Genomic DNA, 21,841 nt, shown 5'->3' with positions numbered 1-21,841 from the left:
TCGTTCCTCTTTATTAGGGCTTTAATGAGGATTAAAGGGCAAATATGTGTAAAAGCTCCTGACACCTATTAAAATAGTCACATAATAACATACATTAATTCCCTTCCCTATTATACCAGCTGATACATTTTTCATCTTCTTTTGTATCTTTCAATAATTTTCCAAATTAAAAAGTGAAGCAAAAAAAAAAGCAATTATACAACCTATATAGTAGCATACAGTAGGCACTCAAAAAATACTTATCTAAGTTAAACATATACCAGTTACTAGTTCAAATAGTGACATGGTTAGCAAATTATTAGTAAATAAGTATCTTTATCATAGCTGAAAGCACCCATATTTCTTGTCTTAGAGTATCCAAAGGAAAAAAGGGAGAGACCCAGAGACTTTATCTTTCTATGTCAATTTTCCCTTATGATATTGGGACAAGGCCAAAGAGCTAAATAATTGAATGAGGGAGAGTGGCAAAGAGAAAATGATGGGGAAAACAATAAATCCAAGAAATACTATGCTCTTTGAACATTTAAACTAATTTTTACTTCTTTGCAGTATTTAGTTGGTTCTTTTTTTTGAATTGCACACTGAAATTCTTTGCAGGCAAATATCTGTATATCGAATATTTGTGTCCATGTTCTCTTCCCTTTTTAGTGACTTTTCCTAAGTAGTACATGTCCCAACCATGGATCATTATAAAACCTTTACGAATGATGGTTATGAGGACTGTAGCAGCACCCAAAAAATGCCTGTGTTGGGCTAACTCATAGTCAGAACACAAAATGTACAAGCTATGAGTACAACTACAGAAAATACATGTGCACAAGGACAAAATGAGAAGGGAATGCAGAGAGAAAGAAAATAGTTGTGTGAGGAAAGTAAGATTATGAATGGTCTCCTCCTGTATTTTCCGAACTTCTTGGAATAATCTTATACCCTTCTTATAAAAAGTAATAAAACCACTTTTACATAGTTGTATCTAAGTGTATTCTTACTGCTTTCTTTCCCATTCAACATCGATTCATATATGCTTTTTTGCGTATTTGACAGAGTTGACATTTGACATTTTATATCTTTACCATGGTTGGGTTTGCCCTCTTCTTTTAAACTTGTCAAGATTTTATCGTCTTGGAATACTTAGGAGGGCTTTACTTTGGGACCACTCTCTTATACTTGGACTAAAGGTCACCCCTCACTTCTTTTCTTCCTAACAGGCTGAAAACAAGAATCTATCTGTGGAAAGAGAAAATTTACAATCATTTTTTAAGGCTGTCTAAGGAAACAATCCAATTAGCAGAGTTTAGTTCTGGGTTTTTTTCCCCAAAAAAGTGAATGTGTGTGTTGTGTGTGTGTAAAATAAAGAAATTTATTCCAGCATGCTCTTTCACTATAATTTTCAAAATTGTTTTTCTCTTAAAAAGTGATAAAATGGGCTTCCCTGGTGGCGCAGTGGTTGAGAAAACGCCTGCCAATGCAGGGGACACGGGTTCGAGCCCTGGTCTGGGAAGATCCCACATGCCGCGGAGCAACTAGGCCCCTGAGCCACAATTACTGAGCCTGTGCGTCTGGAGCCTGTGCTCCGCAACAAGAGAGGCCGCGATAATGAGAGGCCCGCGCACCACGATGAAGAGTGGTCCCCACTTGCCGCAACTAGAGAAAGCCCTCGCACAGAAACAGACCCAACACAGCCATAAATAAATAATAAATAAATAAATTTTAAAAAAAAAGTGATAAAATATTTGATGAGTAACTAATAGGGAATGAAAAAATCCACTTTCGGGCAACTGTACTAGACAGAATGAGAATGGGATGTTCTTTCTCGTGGCATTTTAGGCCCACGTAAGGATATCATTCCCTTTTCTTTGATATACTTCTTGAGAGAATGCTGACAATGACAAAACTGTCTTGGCTGGGGGCTAGTAGAAGAATGAGTTCCTTAATATTTTCAGGGTAAAAATAAATAAATGCTTGATTTATATTGAAATAATTTTAGGATCTTAGAATGAGAATAGAAAATAAACATTTTGATTTCTACAAAATAATTAATTGCCTATAAGATTGAAAAGTACAGTTTCATCTGTAATTAACCATTCAAGTCTTAAATCCATACTCCTCACTTAAAAGAGAATGTCAAATAATACAAATTTAATTTATTTGATTTCTTGTTTCTCAAGAATGCAATCGATTAAGAACACAGCAAAAAAGGCTGATGAATGGCTGAAGTCTACATTCCAAAGGCCAGTGTATTTTTACTGTGTATTCTATGCTAACAAGGTTGTTTTTACGGGTTTCAAGCCCACCAATGATAAGCTATAATCACAGTGCAGTGCAAAAAGGTATCACAGACAAATCTGTAACCAAGTGTGAGGAGATCATTGTTAAGAGTCTAATGGCAATAGAATCGACCAAGAAAAATAAGAAAAGAGAAAAAGAAAAGACCCAGAAAATTCAATGGCTTGGAGTCATTTTGTATACAAGGAAATACATCAACATGTCTTAATTCAGAGCTTCCCAACTGCTGAACTGTGCTACAGGTGTGATATGGGTCTGTATTAGTCAGCTTGGGCTGCATAACAAAATACCACTGACTGGATGGCTTAAACAACAGACATTCATTTCTCATAGTTCTGGTGGCTAGAAGCCCATGATCAAGGTTCTGACAAATTTGGTTTCTGGTGAGAGCTTTCTTCCTGGCTTGTAAATGGCTACCTTCTTGCTGTGTCCTCACACGGTCTTTCCTTGCCACGTGTGTGTATTGGGGGCGGGGGGTGTGTTTGGCCAGAAATAGAGAGAGGTGGGGGGAGCTCTCTGGTATCTCTTCTCATAAGGACCCTAATCCTATCAGAAAGGGCCCCACATTTATGACTTCATTTAACCTTAATCACTTCCTTAGAAGCCCCATCTTCAAATGGGTAACAGCCACACTGGTGGTCAGGGCTTCCATATATGAATTTGAGGGGGGACACAAGCATTCAGCCTATAACAGGATCCCTCAGCTGGGCAGAACCTTGAGTTGGCCAGAGCCCAGGCCAGGAACAGTCTCGTAGTTTACCCCAATTTGGCTGAGAAAGATCATGATTTTTGAGGTCTGGCTCCATGAGACAGGTTGGGAAGCACTGCTTTTAATGGACCCTGAATGCATCACTGCACTGTCGACCACTATGATAATAAATCTCAGTGATCCCTTAGAATGAAGAAAAATTACAATAATAATTAATGCTTAAATAACATTCACTATGTGCCACACCTGCTCTCAGTGTTTCTTTACACATATTAACTCACTTAACACAACAACCCTCTGATATATGAAGTATTATAACACCAGGCTCGAGAGAAAGTCCTTTGTCATCAGACTGCCTGAGTCCCCATCTCAGCTTCTGCACTTTTAGCTCTGTAACCTTGGTCAGGTTACTAACTCTCTCTGAACCTGTTTCCTCTTCTATAAAATGGGGATGAATATACAAGTGTACAATTCCAAAAAGTTCTGAAAATTTTTTCCAAAATTTTTCCATAGGTTGGCAGCATACTCATTTTGTGGCTAGACCCAAACACTCATAGTTTTTATTTATCTTTCCGAGTGGGATATTCTTATGTTTTAGTGCAAAATCATTTGTGGTTGGTTGATCACAGGGTGTTCCCCCCAGCCCTGTTGGGGGGTTACATATATATGTTCTACATACCACAACAAAACACTTGGTCCTAAGGATTTCTGAAAAGGTTTCAACTCACAGCTGTGAGAATTTAGTTAACTAACATACTTAGAACAGTGCCTGGCACATGTGGTAAGTGATATACTAGTATTAATTATTATTGCTGTTGTTCTTGTTATTATTATTACTGCCATTCTCTAGATGAAGAAACTGGGGCAGAGAGAGATCAAGCAGTCTGTCCAAGCCACAGCCAGCATGTGGCACAGCTGAAAGTGAACCCAGACAATCTGGCTCCAAAGACTGTGGTCTTAACAACTGCACTATACCCTCTCTACAAATTACATACATTTCATTTCTGTTCAGTCATGTTCAATGTTCCATGTTTAAGAAGTATCACTCAGCCATAAAAAAGAATGAAATAATGCCATTTGCAGCAACATGGATGGACCTAGAGATTATCATACTAAGTGAAGTAAGTCAGACAGAGAAAGACAAATATCATATGATATCACATATGTGGAATCTAAAAAAGTGATGTAAATAAACTTACGTATAAAACAGAAACAGACCCACAGACTTAGAAAACAAACTTAGGGTTACCAAAGGGGGAAGGTGGGAGGGAGGGATAAATTAGGAGTTTGGGATTAACAGATACACACTACTATATATAAAATAGATAATCAGCAAGGACCTACTTCATAGCACAGGGAAGTATACCCAATATTAAATGGGAAAAGAATCTGAAAAAAGATAGATATATGTATATGTATAACTGAATCACTGTGCTGTATGCCTGAAACTAACACGACATTGTAAATCAACTATACTCCAATATGAAATAAAATTTTTTAAAAGGCAATGTTTTAATAAAATATTTTTAGAAATTTTATCCAGCTCAGCTTCAAGGGAATTCAGCTCCATCATTCAGAATGATCCAAGAGCAGACCCTGGGGGAGGGGGCCTGCAGCCATGTCAGTTCTGTAAGATCTGCACCTCCCTGGCCCAGCTCACCGAACAGGAGTCCACACCTGATCCCGAGGAGCCAACCACAGGCTGAACCAAACTCTGAGATTCTACGTCTTCGGAACTGGGAATGGGAAAATGAAGTGACTTGAGTCAGGCTGGAGCTGGGAGGTGCTAGGAGGCAAGCTGGGGAGCCATTCTCTGCCACGTACATACCCACAGGATCTGAGGACCAGCAGAGGAAGGTAGCAGTTCCGCGCAGACCACTGGTTCTCAACCAGGGACAGTTTGGTCCCCCAGGGGACATTCGGCAATGTCTAGACACATATTTTGCTGTCGCAGCCAGAGTGCTTTTTTAAGCATCTGGTGGACAAAGGTCAAGGATGCTGCTTCACCCTACAGTGCAAAGGACAGCTCTACAAAAAAAAAAAAAGAAAGAGTACTATCTGGCCCAAAGCGTCAATCATGACAAGGCTGCAAAACCCTGGTACAGACTCAGAGCAAGCAACCATGTGGCGCACGGAGAGGGTGAGATAGAAGAGTCAATTCCTTTAGCTCCAGTGGCTCCCCAGGCCCTGACTGCAGCTGCTCAGAAAACCTAACGGCTCTTCCTGCCCCAAGTTCCCCTGAACTACTTTATGGCCCGTGTTCTTCCTGTCTGTGTAACATTCCATAAAAGTTCCCCTCTACCTTACAACAGTGTAATGAGTTGATGTTACCTGCAACCAAAGATACCAGAGACAGGTTTGGGGGAGAGCAACTCAGGATGGTGGGAACAGTGTTTCAGGCAGAAGGAACAGTATATGTAAAGGCACAGAGATTGAGAAGGCAGGTGGAGAAACACAGAGGGAAAAATGAAGAACAATGCAGGTGAGAGGAAAAAACATGAGTCAGGGCACAGAAGCAGCCATAAGCATGGTGTGTTTCCGTGCAGAAAGGAGAGTGGTCTGACTAGATCAGCAGGTGTGTGCGGGGGAAATGAAAGAAATTAATCTCAGTGGAAACAGCTTTGAAAGAGGCATCAGACTATACAACTGTAATACAGGCCTGCATATCAGTGACTGTTCTAGGCCTAATTCATCCTTTGAATGGATAAAAGAAGAAAAGCATGTTTGGGGATGTATACTCCCTTAGCAAGCCATCTCTCCTTGGTAAAAACATTGCCCTCTCAGTAAAGAAAAAGAAAAAAAAAAAAGCAACAAACAGCATTTTCCCAATATGTGAAATAAACTAAAGCAGAGACAGAAATCTCTAGCATTCATGGCAATCAGCCAAAAGAGTTTCTAATCAATAAGCTCCTTGGTTCCCCATTCTGTACTCCAGGGAAGATGCAGGGTGGGTGGGCAGCGATCTCACTGCTTGGCACTGAGAAGGGTCTGAGGTTGTATGTAAAAGCCTCATATGGCTTACTTATTTCAAAAAAAAAATTTTTTTTAAAGTCCACAAAGACTGAGAAATGGCTTTCCCCTTCACCTCAGTCAAGGAAGGAGATTTAGGATTCATAAAAAGCACCACTAAATCTTTCTGGGGAAGAAAAAACAAACAAGAGAGTCGAACACACATGTCAATTATGCAACGGTGACATGTAAGAGAAATAAGTCTAGAAACAAAAAGAGAAAAGGAAATGAATGTTATTAAAACTGAGGCCTCCTCAATGCCTTGTTTCTCTTTTTTCTCCCTTGCTTTCTAACGTGGATAATGTGATTCCCTGAGGAAAAGCTGCTTTTGTAGTCAGCAGGTCAAAGGTCTTAGATCCGAAAACAGTGGATACACAATGTTCCAGAAGAGGTGTGTGTGGCTTCCTGGTACTGAATCGACCCCTGCAGGTCAAGAGACACTCAAAGATGAAATTTGGATCTATGGGATGAAACGCATACCCTTTCACTGCCAACGGGAAGTGCTTCAGACACTGGTGGATGGCCACCAGGAACCTTTTCACAGCTGGCTGGGAAGGAGGCCTGGGCTCTGTGGGATCTGTACAAAGGGTCAGATTCCTCTGAGCGAGCACAGCCATCCTGGGGAAAGGCAACAAGGCTCCTCTAATGGGAAATAACATCTGACTGACCAATTGGGTGTTTAAAGGCAATGCCCAGGATGGTGTGGCAAAAAGACTACTCAACATTTTAATTCCATAGACGAATATCACCATCAAAACAGCAGCCACTTTTCCAGCATTTACCTGTGGGCCAGGCCTTGTGCTCAGGGAGTTACAAACATTAATTACAGTCATTCAGAAAGGGATCTGGGTACCTGCTCTTCAGCATCGGTGCAGCTCGGCACCATGGTACCACAATTTTGCACAGCAGAATTTCACTTTCCTTTCTGAATTAATGCTATGTCTATAAAAGTGCTTATAAGGGCTTGGGAACCAAACCTTCACCCCCAAATTGGCAGGCTATGGGATGGGTTCAGTTAGGCTTTGAAAATAAGCTGGCTTTCGTTAGTTGGGTCATTGCAATGCCTGTGCCTGGGATAGCAGCAGTAGCAACAAACCAACAACAGGGACAGTTCCCCACCAAAGGATGCTTTAGACATCTAAAGATGCTTTTTCCCTCAGCAGTTTGGGGGATTTTCAAAGGACCACCTCCCTCTGTAAAAGAAGTTGGGAGGAACGATGACCAGGATGCAGAAAGCTCACGGTGAACTAAGATACAAACTATACCCAGACATATCAAGAGCTGGTTGAGCTTACTCTGCACAATATTAGGATAAGTAGAAGCTTTGATACAACAAGAGTCAAAATGGGAACTGACGTGTCAGGAAAGTGACTAGGGAGTGGCTTACATCCCTGTTAGCACAAGCTATTGTATGGCCTCTTGAAAGGTGTCTTTTGAGAAGAAAGAAAGGGTGATTGAACTCTTTACTTTTAAATAATAATCTCTAGAAAATGTGGGTATATTATAATGGCATTATATAGTGAAAAAGCCTTTGAAATTACTCCTGGTATTGCTTTCAAAGCCAGGTTATTTAAATAAGGAATCCATGCTCACCATTTTGTAGACGTAGTAGTTTGACCCCAACAGTACTGCTTAATTTGATAATCAATAATGCACACCAGACTTGGTTCCCAATGACCTTTGATGTTTCCAAAAATTATATTCACCTTCCTGGAGATCAGCCATTATTGAGGATATTCAAAAGAATAAGCTAAAAGTTTAAAGTAGTTTCAGAAAACGAGGCTCTAAAATATCATGAACAATGATAGCTTGACCTTAAAAATTCCTAAGGTTACTTTTAAGAGGATAATATCATTTGGATATCTATTTCACACTATACTTTTGAAACAATATTCTACTACATGTATTTATACCTGTGAATATATATAAGGTCTGTTATTTCAGATATGATGAAAAAAAAGGTGTAAAAGTTATTGTTGACTCATCCCTAAAGATATCAGTCCAATGTCCTTCTATAATCATAAAACTCAATATAATTGCTGGTCATCATCAAAGAGAAAGTGGAATAAACTGAAAAATATAATTCCCCTTGTACCAAACATCAGTATCCATAATGCTACATATAATTCTGTTCACTTGCAAATAAAAAATACATATATAACAATCTCAGAAGAGTCAGAGATAGATGACTAATGTGTCTCAAGATATGAAGTGTCTTCATATGAAAAGGAATTAAAAAGTAGGGTGTTTCTTCAATAGGCGGAGAAGTAGATCAAAGGGCGATGGGCTTGAAGATTACAAAATCCTGATGAGTAAATCTGGTGAACCTAGACTAGCAACAAATCTCAGAACTTGCTGGCAACACCTGAAGTCTGGAAAAGATGGGGTTGACTTACATGTAAAACAGTATTCTCTGATTCTCAAATATTCCAACAATCCTCTACCACCTGCATGTCCAACAATTCAGTTCATTTCTGACACTATCATCCTGGAGTTGGCATCGAATCCCACAAGTTACAGGGCTCAGCCCACAAGACTGCCCCCGCCAGTCTCAGGTCCTAGGGCACCTGTACCTCTGGTTGACCAACTAGAAACAGGGGTTTCCACCAGCCCCTCCTCAGGTTATAAAATTTGCTAGAATGGCTCACAGAACTCCAGAAAACACTTTAGTTACATTTACTGGTTTATTATAAAAGATACAAAGGAACAGCCAGATAGAAAGGTATGTGGGGCGAGGTCCGGAAGGGTCCTGAGTTGGGAGCTTCTGCCAGTGGAGTTAGTGTGTGCCACCCTCCCAGCAAGTGGATGTCAAGTTCACCAACCTAGAAGGTTTCTGAAACTCTTGTTCAAGACCGTTTTTTTTTTAAATGTTTGTCTTTTATGTTTTTATTTTTATTAATATTTATTTATCTGGTTGCACCGGGTCTTAGTTGTGGCAGCCCCTTTATAGAGCTAAATCTCCAGCCCCACTTCTTTCCTCTCCCAGGAGATCAGGGAGTAGGGCTGAAAGCTCCACCCCTCTAATCACTTAGTCCTTATGGAGAACAGCCCCGCCCTGAGGCTATCAAGCCCCGCCCCCCATTACTTCATTAGCATAAACTCAGGTGTGCTCCAAAGGTGCTGCTTATGAATAACAAAAGACACTCCAGTCACTGAGGAAATCCCAAGGGTTTTCAGGGTGCCTTGTCAGTAGCCATAGACAAAGATCAAACATACATATATTTTTACTATAACTCAAGAATGTTCAGTTCAACTTTCAACTGAAATAATGAGATAAAATGAATATGAAATTCTATTGTGATGGGCCAGATGACCATCTTCAGTATTTACACCAAAAAATCTCATTTCACAGCTCTTGGGCTCCTCGCCTAGCTTTGAAAATAGAAAAGGGCTGGGAGAATGGAGTTAAAAAGAGGATTATTTTAAGACAATTTCTTCAGAGATGGGGGATGCCCCCACCCCACCTCAAGCTTAGAAAAAGGAGGGAATCAGGGCCTAGGTGGGACTCTGTTTGAAAACTCAGTGGAGGGGACTCCAGGCCCAGGGGATCAGAAGAAAGGCTGGCAAATGGCGTTGACCCTGGCACAAAGGAGAATTGCACCCTCCGGGGAATAGTAACTGCACGCCCCCTCCCCCATGGAGACTCCAGGGATGCAGGAAAGTTTCCCACAGGCCAGTTACAGACTTTGCCATGGAAAAAGCTGCCTGAAGCCATTATAGTCCCACCCAAGAGGGCCTCCGGGCAGGGGAAATGGTTCTCTAAGGAACGGCAAGGGTCCACAACCACCAGAGGACCAAGAGCTGAGGGGGTTGGAACCAGCCAGAGGAGAAGTACTACATGCCTCACAGGGGCTGGGCCTAGAAAGTATGAATGAAAAAATAAAGTAATAGAATAGAATAGAATAGAATAGAATAGAATAGAATAGAATAGAATAGAATAGAATAGAATAGAATAGAATAGAATAGAATAGAAGATGAAATCATCCCCTAGATAAAGAGTGTACATTCCAAGTAAGATTGTACCCTAGTTTCCTAATCTCCTCTCCTACTGAGCCAAGCCCTAGAGGAGTTAAAAAAATTTTTTACAAGTTGGGAGAAAGGAAACTTTAGGCTGGAAAAGAAGGAAGGATGATGCCTGCCTCTCCCTCTACAAACAGCCAACTTCATAGTGGTGCCACCTGGGGAGAAGGTAAGACTTGACATTAGATTAAATTCTACATTTTTGTTATGCGCATGGGTTAGATATTCTAATTTCTGAATTGAGACTGTGTGACTTGAAGTGACCAAGAATGAATAGATAGCCATAGGACCCGAACACGTTTTCACCCAGAGATAGCGGTGGGCTATTCTCCACTGAACAAGTTTTAAAGAGGAAATGAGAGATGGAAAAAAAAAAAGTTGCAGTTTTATTACATCCCGCAAGGGATGCCTGTTCAACATCATACACACAAGAGGAAGTATATCACTGTGACCTATAAAAATTTTATGGAACTCATCTCCAGAGGCAATACCAATTGAAGTATGAATGGAGTCAAGAGAAGTTTAGACCAATTCATGGATAATATCAAAATAGGTTACCCAGAGAAAGAGGGAATATTTGGAAGATGCCATCACAGTTTGGGGCTAACATGATATCCATGTCCTCCTACTGGCCTCACCTGTTCATGGTGTCACACTTACAAACAAACAAAAGGTCAATTTTAATGTTTTAAAGCTGCACATATCTTAATTGACCATAACCATCACATACTAAGATAGAATCATCCATCATGATTATTACTTCATTGACCAAGGCACTTTAAATAAGACTCTATAAAGATGATGATAAATGTATATAGATTATCCACTAAAGGTTATTATTGATCTTCCCTTGAAGTTATCCTTTATCTTCCATGGCCTGAGACAAGAGCAGTTTAGGCACAAGAATGGGAACAACCCAGCCATGCCTAAAAGAATTTGCAAAAATTATCTATAAATAATTTATTTTAGTAAGTCTGCACTACTTAGTAATGGTAGAGTATCCATAAAATAAAAGAAAAAGAATAACTTACATTTGTTGTATAGTGCAATGGACTTTCTATCCACAAATATTACTGTATTTAAGCCACAGATGATCTAGGGAGCAAAACAGAGAAAGTAATGGTCATCTCTTGCTTTTTTTTTTTTTTTTTTTTCTGCCCAGCATCCAGGCCATATCGTTGAGGCAGCAGCATGTCAGTTTTCCATTGGGCATCTTACCCATTCTCAGATCATGTGCTTTGGAAACCTACGTGCTCCTGGAAAGGCCTGGCCAGTCAGAGGCACAGTGATTCATTCAGAGACTTATGAACCAAACTAGACCAGCAAGAGTCAGCCTTGCAGCATTTGCTGGAACAACTGGGAAGAAGTGCTTTCTTTGCATGGGATTCCAAGTCATAGAATGGATACATAGAGCTGCTGGTGGCCATTTCTGTCTCCACTGGGAGAGACCCCACCTAAAATGATGTCAACCCAGGAAAGAGAAGGAGTGAGAGAAATACATAGTTCTGAAATTGTATCAACATCTGAATCAGCTATAACTAAATCCTACCCTTGGAACTCTCTGTTCAGTGAATAAATGAATTAGCTTTTTGCTTTTAGTCAAGCTGAATTTGATTTCTGTCACTTGCACCCAAGCTCCTGACTAATTTTTTGAAGCATTGTTATTCTGGTCTTATACGTATGGCTCAGAGCTTATGTTATTGTCCCAGATCATGCAGTAATATGTGGCTAAACCAGGATGCAAACTCAAAGCTGTCAAATCCTCCATCCGTAGCTCTTTTCAGCTCCTCAGCTTGGCTCCCCATCTCTCAAAGTTATCCTACCAGTGTTTTATAGGCCTAAACAAACACATTTTTATCTCTTTTTGCCCAGACGCTCAAATAATCAGATGAGCCAGCAGTAATCAGAAGCAGGAGGGTCGGGAGAATAAGTTTATAACATACAGCAGATAAATGAAGGGTTCTCACTAAAGTAATTTTGTCAAAGCAGACTAGTACCAAATCAATCTTCAGTTCCTCTAATGCTAAAAGTTCTGGAAGCCTAGGAAATTGAAGTATTGTGAGCCACAGGAACACAGTAGAAATAAAGAAAATCCAAGTAACCATCCTGGCTCCATTCCTGTTGGTAGACTAATTCAATCACCCACACACTATTTTTTCTTTTCTTGAAGAACTGTGATACAGCGATATTTAGGATCAAGTTTTTCAGTTATCTTATATGAAAGTCTGCCAGGATTATTAAATAAAGCAAATGTTTTAAATCCAACAAAGAAATCAATCAGCCAAGGATCAAAGAGGATATATAGCTAGTTCATTAACAAAGACATATGTTCTATCTCACACTGTTGATAGGAGTATTAATTGGTTCAATTTTCTGGAGTGATATTTTGCAACATCTATCAAAAGTTTAAATGAACTTAACTTCTGACCCAGTACTTCTACATTTATTTAGGAATCTGTCATATATGCTCAGATATGTTTGGATAAGGGTGCATTAGCATTATTTATAACTGCAAACACATTGAAATAAGTTCCTATTTGCAGGGAATCAGCTGGATAAATTGTGGTACATTCAGACTCCGATTTATTATAGATTGAACACACACATTTATCTCTGCTGTCTCCTAAAATGCCACTGATGGTAAAGGAATAAAAAAGAAATAAGCCACAAAGATAAAGAGAGCAGGAAAGATGATGATAGCAGATAAGAAATGTGAACCAAATATTGGAAGCTGGGAAGTAAATGAACAGATGGTATAGGACTTAGCCAAACAGAGAACGCTGAAACCTAAGCCAACAGGGAAGGAATACAATAAGTAATAGGTATCCCCAAAGCAGAGGAAACAGGAAGAAATACATGATGAAAGAAACACTACAGAAACATGTTCCACATTTGAGTGTCCAACAAAATTAATGAAAAACCCCACAGCTCCCAATCTCACACCATTTACAAAAATCAATTTCAGGTGTATTATACAACAAAGTATGAAAAACAAAATGATTAAGCTTTAAGAATATAATATCTTCATGAGCTGGAGGTAGGGAAAGAATTCTAAAACAGAGCTCAAAAAGTCCTTAATCATGATGGGAAGAACCCTGATATATTTGACTGCATTAAAATTAATAACTTGTGTTCATCAAAAGATATGATTAAAAGAGTAAAAAGACAAGACAGAAAGTGGAAGAATATATCTACAACATATATAACCTACAAAGGGTTCCTATCAAGAATATAAAAGACACCCCTATTAATCAATATGATTAATAGGACAATCCAATAGAAAAAGGACCTGGACAGGCAATCCACACAAATGGAAATCCAATGGCCAATGAGTACATGAAAAGATGCTCAACTTTATTTGCAATCAGATATACACATTAAAAACACAAGATAGGTGTGAGCCCTAATGTAAGCTATGAACTTTAGTTAATCATAATCATAATAATAATGTATCAGTACTGGTTCATCAATTGTATCAAATATTCCACACCAATGAAAGATGTTAATAATAGGGAAAATCATGGAGGGGCGAGAAAGAGTATATGGAAACTCTATACCTTCTCTTCAATTTTTTTGTAAACCTAAAACTGCTCTAAGAAATAAAGTCTATTAATTAAACACAGACACACACACACACACACACACACACACACACACAATGAGATACCAACATACATGCATCACATTAACAAAAAATGTTAAAAGTTTGGCGATACCAAGCGTTGGCAAGGATGCAGGGCAATGAGAACTCTCGTACACTATTGGTGGAAGTGTAAATTGGTACAAATATTGTGGAAAACAACTTGGCATTATCTAATAAAGTTAAAGACAGGATTTCCACATGACCTCTCCTAAGTGTATACCAACAGAAATGCATATACAAATGTATGAGAGCACATGTATGAGAGTGTTTATGCAGGCATCTCTGGTAAAAACCCCAAACTGGAAAAGCCCAAATGTCTATCAGTATTAGTAATTCGAACAAAGGAATACCATGTTGCAATTAAAGTGAAAGAACCACAGCTACATGCACCTATAAAGATGAATCTCAGAAACCTAATAATAAGTGAAAGGAACAAGTCCCAAAGTAATATGAATAGTGGTATTCCATCCTCAAAAATTTTATAAAATTTTATAAAACTAACTTGTATTATTTAGAGACATAAAAAAGCGAAGTCCACAAAACATAGGACAGTGGTTACCAGGTTGGGGGAAGGAAACGTAATCAAGGAGATCCAGCGCACAAGAAGTGGGGCTGGAGGTGGAGTGTCTTCTAAGATATTGGCAATGTTCTATTTCTTAATCTAGGTGGAGTTACATAGAAGAAAAAAAAGAGCAAAACACTTGGAAAAGGTAACTAGCCCCTCTGGTTTTTTAACTTGTGGTCTCCAGATCAGTCATTCTCACAGCAGCCAAGTCAGAACATCAGTAAGCAAAGTTCTAGGGCCAGAAGGGACTAGCTCCCTCAAATACTTTCACAGAACTCTGTGAACTGTTCTATTCTCCCTCCGCCTTCATGAAGGGTCCTTCAGAGAGCTCTCTGGTTGAACCAACTTTGTAAAGTGAGGGTAGCTGGCAATGATGAGGGCACCAACAGGACTCTGACACCAACAAGACTCTAACAGTTAAAAGCAAAAGGATATGATCAACTCTAAGCAAAAGTTTTCTTAGTGATTTTAGGATTTATTATGCGAGTGGCAAGAAATTTAGGAACTGTCTTTAACCTGATTGGTGGCATTATGATGTTTGAAAGAAAAAAATGTATATACAGAAAAAAGGAGTGGGATTGAGCATGGATAAATGGGCAAAAGGAATAAAATATTATAAATAAATAATATAAATAATAAATAACATAAAATACAAGAGAACAGGGACTGTGCATAGGTCCACTTTGATACTGAACTGGAAACGAGGGGTTATGGTCAATCCATTACAATGAAAAAAGTGTTCTGAAACAAAAAAAAAAGTATCAATTACAGCCTGACCCACCTGCATGGAGCCCAGGGATTCAGAAAGAGCTGAGAAAAGCATGGTTCTAAGCTTACAACTCCCCTCTACCTGCTGGACAGGAAGTAAACTCCTTTTATGGTTGCAGCTGCATGTCAGGGAGGTTGAGCACTGAATCCTCAGGAAGTTCTGACACTTTGTGAGCTGGGGAGGGAGCGAAACTAAGGGAGAGGAGGCTTGCGTGCCTCTACCTCCAATCTGCACTTTAGTTAAAGAACATCCACGCGCTGTGTCTGCTCAGAATTAATGTGTTTGGTCATGCGCCCTGTTGATAAACACTTTCCACATGGGTCAAGGAAAATATCAAGCTTCTTTGGTTTTATTTATTTATTCTTAAAGAATACAGGTAGAAACAAGAAATTCAGAAGTTAACATATAGTATTCATAGCAATAAGAAATGTATATTATTCTTAAATCGAACTACAGTATATTGCATTTTTTTGTATCAAATTTCTGAAAACTCTGGGGCTTCCTTGGTGGTCCAGTGGTAAAGAATCCCCCTTCCAACGCAGGGGAGGCAGGCTGGATCCCTGGTCGGGGAACTAAGATCCCACATGCCACAGGGCAACTAAGCCCACACGCCACAACTACTGAGCTTGCGTGCCTCGACGAGAGGGCCCGCGTGCCACAAACTACAGAGCCCACACACTCTGGAGCCCATGTGCCATGACTAGAGAAAGAAAACCCACAAGCCACAACTAGAGAGAAGCCCGTGTGCTGCAACTACAGAGAAACCCGAGCAGACCGCGTGCTGTAACGAAAAGATCCTGCATGCCTCAACAAAGATCCCTTGTGGTGCAACTAAGACACGACACAGCCAAAAAAAATAAGGAAAATAAATAAATAAAATAAATAAATATTAAAAAAAAATTTTCTGAAAACTCAAAGACCAGGTCTTTTCAGCAGAGGTAGAAAAGTATAATGGTGAATAGGGGTAACTGGAAAGCACAGGGGGAAAATTCCACATGGTGCAGGGAAAAGAGCACTGAATTAGGGTCTCAGGAACCAAAGTTTCCCTACATGCACACAGCTGGTTAGAGGCAGAATGGAGTTAAATTTGGATCTCCTGACTCCTCATCTAGCACACATCCTATTACATGCTATCGCTACCCTGTGTACAGCTACTGATTGAAGGATTAGAAGTGTGGAGACATCGGAAAGAGAAAGACCCATTGACAGACGCATGGATAAAGAAGTTGTGGTACATATATACAATGGATTATTACTCAGCCATAAAATGGAATGAAACTGGGTCATTTGTAGAGACGTGGATGGACCTAGAGACTGTCATACAGAGTGAAGTAAGTCAGAAAGAGAAAAACCAATATCGTATATTAATGCATATATGTGGAATCTAGAAAAATGGTACAGATGAACCCGTTTGCAAGGCAGAAATAGAGACATAGACGTAGAGAACAAATGTATGGACACCAAGGGGGAAAAGGAGGGGTGGGATGAATTGGGAGATTGGGGTTGACGTATATACACTAACTAATATGTATAAAATAGATAACTGATGAGAACCTGCTGTATAGCACAGGGAACTCCACTTCACTGCACAGTAGAAACTAACACAGCATTGTAAAACAACTGTACCCCAATTTAAAAAAAAAAAGAACAGAGAGAGAAAGAGAAAGAAAACCCAAAATGATTTCATTAAGAGCATGTTTCTCTGAAGACCCTTTCGGGACTTCCCTGGTGTCACAGTGGTTAAGAATCCACCTGCCAATGCAGGGGACACGGGTACGAGCCCTGGTCCGGGAAGATCCCACATGACGCGGAGCAACGAAGCCTGTGCGCCACAACTACTGAGCCTGCGCTCTAGAGCCCACGAGCCACAACTACTGAGCCCACGTGCCACAGCTACTGAAGCCCGTGTGCCTAGAGCCCGTGCTCTGCAACAAAGAGAAGCCACCGCAATGAGAAGCCTGCACACTGCAACGAAGAGTAGCCCCCGCTCGCTGCAACTAGAGAAAGCCTGCGCGCAGCAATGAAGGCCCAACGCAGCCAAAATAAATAAATAAATAAATAAATAAAATAAATTTATTAAAATAAAAAAGAAGACCCTTTCTAGTAAGATATAAACTAACATTTTCCTATTGAGGTCAGAATTATATTTTATGTATGCATGTGAACTACATATTTATTCCCCCCAAATTGTAAATTATAAGGGCACACAGGCTACTAAGATAAAGCTAAAAGTAAGTACAATTGTTATTTTATCTACTTCTGTACTATTTGAAAATTTAATAAGAAACAAGTACTACTGTTACACCCAGTAAAAATATAGTGATATTTCTAGTTCAACTGACTGAGATTAATGACATTAGCTATGAGCTCTCATTTACATACGACTGGCTGAAGTGTAATTCCTGACAAGGGGAGTTGTTCCAGATATATAGTTACAGTTATGTGAACAAAATAATTTGTAAAACTATGTATGATCTACCACATTTTTATCAAATACACATAATACGTAAAATATCTACAAAACATCTGGAACATTGTATAAAATGGAACAAAGGAGAATGTTAATTCAGGTAAAATCAATCCACTTCCTATGGGGAGGCCACAAAAATTGGCCTTAAAATTTCTAGATATAGCCAATAAAGGAAAACCCAGCCAGGTACATGATTTGTAATGTCTATAAGGTAATGACAAACCAGCTGGACTAAAGCCAGACAATTTTTCCTAACAGTAATAATAGTGTGCTTACATAGTGCCTACCATATGCCGGGGCACCATTCATTTAATCTTTTCTACGATGACCCAAGTGAGTGCTAAAACTGCTAGTGCCATTGTAAAGATGGGGAAATGGAGGCACACAGAAATTAATGAGTGACTCACCAAAGGTCACACAGGTGTTTAAACCCTGCCTCGAGTGCTGGCTCCAGAGTCCCCACAAATTCCATTTGAGGCTGGAATTCAGACAGAGTGACTTTTAGCCGCTACAGTATCTTTCCTCAATCCCTCATAGGGAAAACAGTGTGATGTAAGACTAACACCCTCAAGAGCATTCTTACAGCAGGCACAGTGCCACAGTTTGGAGGGCTTTTTAGATGGACCATAAATGTCCAGTTGGATGGAAGGTGGCACTATTTATCGGACCACCTCACTCCCCTCCTTAAAACACTCCAGTGGTTTCTCCATTGCCCTGAGAATACCACCTATCCTCCTTATAACATACAAGGCCTTGAAGGACCATCTTCGTACCTTCAAATGTCACCTCTTACCACTCTTCCCCTCAGTCATGCTGAAGCAGCTTCCCACGTCTTCTGTCTGTTCTCTGAACATGCTAAACTCATTTCTGCCTCAGGGCCTTTGCACTTGCTCTTGCTTCCCTGGAATACCCCTCCACCCCCATGGTCTTGACAAAAATGGCTCTTTCTTGTCATTCAGACCTCAGGTCAAATGTCTCTTTCTAAGAGAGCCCTTCCCCACCATAACAATGCATGATACCCCCTGTCCCCACAACCTCTAAATTAGACTGTTTCATTTTCTTCGTAGCACAGTTATCACTATTTGAAGCTGTCTCATTCATTAATTTGTTTACTGTTTGTCTTCACTACAAAACCACAAGCTCTATGAGGGAGGGAATCTTTTTTTTTTTTAACATCTCTATTGGAGTATAATTGTTTCACAATGGTGTGTTAGTTTCTGCTGTATAACAAACTGAATCAGCTATACATATACATATACATACGTCCCCATATCTCTTCCCTCTTGCTTCTTCCTCCCACCCTCCCTATCCCACCCCTCTAGGTGGTCACAAAGCACCGGAGGGAGGCAATCTTGCCTGTCTTATTTACTGCTGGATTCCCAGCACCTAGAACATACCTAACATATAACAGGTCCTGAGTAAACAAACATTTATTGAAATTGAAAAATTAATTGAAGACAACGTGATCCTTACCGTGTTGCTTTGCATTTCAGTTACTTAGGCTGGCTACTCACACGGCCCAGACCCTCAACTGCTTGAAAGCCCTGCTTCAGTTAGGGCGTTGTAGGGAGTACACAACCTGCACAACCACCATTTGAGGCTGGAATTCGGGCCAGAGTGACGCCCCCAGAAATATTCCTGGTCCAGCTGCGAACTAGAGGCCACTGGCATTCACCAGCTGGTGGGCAACACTCCTGAGCTGAATTAAGCCACTTGCCCAGGAGTTTGCAGCATTGCAGAGCCTCACACTGGAGAGCTATCCAAAATGTGCCAAGTGCCTGGAGCCCTTGGGATTAGAGAAGCAAATAAACATCAGTCATCTTGGCCATACATCCGCCGGGCATCGATACAGTTGATACCACTTCCATAAGGAGTATGCATTTAAGTTTCCAGCTGTCAAATCACACTGGCTGCCACAGACTGAGACCAACACAACGCTTGTAAGTATTAATTTGGCAGAGGACAAAGAAGTCCCTGACTTTGTATCACTTAGGCCTCCATCTGTCCAAAGAAGCCAGCAGTCAGCTTTCTCTTATCCCTTCATCAATGATTGAAAAGATGAGGAGCGACAGTGACGGGCAAAGCTTGCAGGAAACATGTGCTCTACCCAAGGTCAAAACCACAAGCGGAGGTCAGGTCAGGGGGTTCCTATTTGGTACTAAGGACCCTGTCAAACCAGACACGTGCTTAGTTCATTTCTCTCTGATGAACGTTCTCAAAAGCAGCCCCATGTCATTCAAAACAGCAGGCATGAAGGACGATGAAGCAACACTCTCTTTCTATAACAAATCTTAATAAATGATAACCTGTCAAATGATTTGTTTCTCACATAACTGACTTCTACCTTTTTTTTTTTTTTTTTACATTATTTTCCCTTGACATTAAATATACCTTACTAAAGTGGTAGGTCCTTGACTAGCCTCATTACATAAACATAACCTTGTTTTATTTGAGAAAGATTTTAAAATAAGGTGGTCAAAATGTGCTTCAGCATAAAAGAAAACACACAAACAATTAACGTAGTGCCATCTAATCCATGGTTGTTATGCCATTCCTACTTAGAATTATAAAAGGTCCCTGTAAAATCCCATTAACCTGAGAAGAACCTCTCTTCATGGCTCTGTGCCTTCTCCAAGTGGAAGCACAGAGTGATTAAGTAGATGAAACATGAAGTGATTTCACACCCAGAGGGTAGACAGAGAAGGGTGTGTCCGGAAGTGCTTGGAGCACATGGATTTCTAAATGTGTGTAAAGAAAGTAGAGACACGAATAGATGAGTCATGGGCAGTGACCCGTAAAGGCCACGGGGCCATGTGGGCTGGAGGAGGTGTCACTGCAGAGTCACTGGAGAAGACAAGCCCCGGGTCAGATGGAAAGGGGCTTGCAGGGGAGTTTGCAATTGTCCTCATATGATTTGGATCACTAAGGCCTGTGCTGGGCCGGGGCTTCGGTGATGGAAGCAAACGGCAGCCCTTGGAAGAGGCTTTGGAGGAAGACGAGGCCACATGCCCAAAGGATGGAAAGGAGGGAGGAAGGCGACAGAAAGCCAAACCCCAAAGTCATTGACTGCTTCTCTTTTGAGAAGTTTGGGAGAAAACCGAGCACAAGAAATGTTGAGGTGAAATGAACAGTGATGTCTTATCCAGATGTAGTGTGATTAAGAAGTGGAATCACTCTTGGGCCTCCCAGATACACAATCTGTCCTCCACATCACCTGCTTCCAGCTCTATGAGGCCCCAAATTTAGTCATCACATCTTACCACTGTTTCTTATACCCACACAAAACCAGCACAAGTCCTAACAGCTCAAGTTGGGACCATTCCAACAGTCTCTCTGACTTTGCTGCAAATTCTTGGCCCTCAGACTAGGCAGCCAGAAATCATCTTGTCAAGAGAAAACAAACCAAAAATAAAAAAATCTCCCATAAGAGGTCACTGATAATGATTAAAACAGTCAATCAGGTGTAAAGAGGCCCTTAACTAGTGCCTTTCCTTATCACCTGTCCCCTGGTTCATCACTCTCTCTATCCCTAAAAAAAAACGCCCAAAAAACCAAACAAACAAAAACATGCTTTGTAACCCACCCTTTTGCCCTGTAGGTGATCAAATATAGTAACTGGAAAAAAAAAAAGAAATAAATTATATTATTGTAAACTGGATAAGCCTGATTTTCATAAAGGTAGTAGTAATTTGCTCCATGAAAGGATTCCTTTCAATTCTTTCTGAATTGGTACATATGCAATCTTTACTGCTGTTTAAGCTGACATAGGCACTTGCTATAAGCCATAAAACTCTTTGGAAAATTACAAAATATATAATTTCATAGAATAGGAAGAAAGCAGCCTCCCCTTTCATTTGTAATCAACCAAGATGACCAGTCAAAACCTTGCTGAGTCAACATACCTAAAAAGGAGATTTCTTTGTGCTAAAAATCAAAATGAGGGAAGAAGATGCACTTGGGCACCAGAAAGCCACATGCTGAGGCCTGGTTATAATAATATCTGTAGTCTAATCCACTGCCAAGAAGCCCTGTTTCTGCTTCACTGGGCAGAGGAATGTGTGGCAGCCGGGCCTCCAGCATTGGAGAATCTGTGGACGGCCTCCACCCATGCACAGTGGCAATGCGACAGGGGCAGCATCAAGTCCAAAGTCAGCAAGTAGGAGGACTCACGTGAAGGCTTCACAGTCAAGGGCAAACGGGAGGTACTGTCAACCTCTGAATTCATACAGCTTGATTCTGAGTTTCAAGCATTTTTAATCACACATATTACACACGCTTAATGCGGATAAAGGAGAGAATAGAGCAAGAAGACAATAATAAAAATCAGCTACATCCTGCCAACTAATAGGCACTGTTTTTATTTGGAATAA

General features: G+C 40.3%; 1 protein-coding gene across 9 annotated transcripts in view; it reads right to left on the bottom strand.

Annotated features, from left to right (window-relative positions):
- SLC16A12 (solute carrier family 16 member 12) overlaps positions 1-21,841 on the bottom strand; it is a 92,731-nt gene that overhangs the window by 48,140 nt on the left and 22,750 nt on the right. For 6 of the 9 annotated variants that reach the window (XM_036829715.1, XM_036829714.1, XM_036829712.1 and 3 more), the window contains one exon: positions 11,056-11,119. The exons of the other annotated variants lie outside the window; for them this stretch is intronic. Coding sequence is in view for 1 of the 6 variants with exons in the window: in XM_036829720.1 (XP_036685615.1) it covers positions 11,056-11,057 (2 nt within the window). In the remaining 5 variants the exon portion in view is untranslated. The remainder of the gene's footprint in view (positions 1-11,055; positions 11,120-21,841) is intronic. 9 annotated transcript variants of the gene reach the window in all.

This window comes from Balaenoptera musculus, chromosome 16, assembly GCF_009873245.2.
Source record: "Balaenoptera musculus isolate JJ_BM4_2016_0621 chromosome 16, mBalMus1.pri.v3, whole genome shotgun sequence".
In the NCBI taxonomy this organism is placed as follows: domain Eukaryota; kingdom Metazoa; phylum Chordata; class Mammalia; order Artiodactyla; family Balaenopteridae; genus Balaenoptera; species Balaenoptera musculus.
Note: the sequence above shows the minus strand (reverse complement) of the source record. Positions and strands in the feature narration are given on the sequence as shown.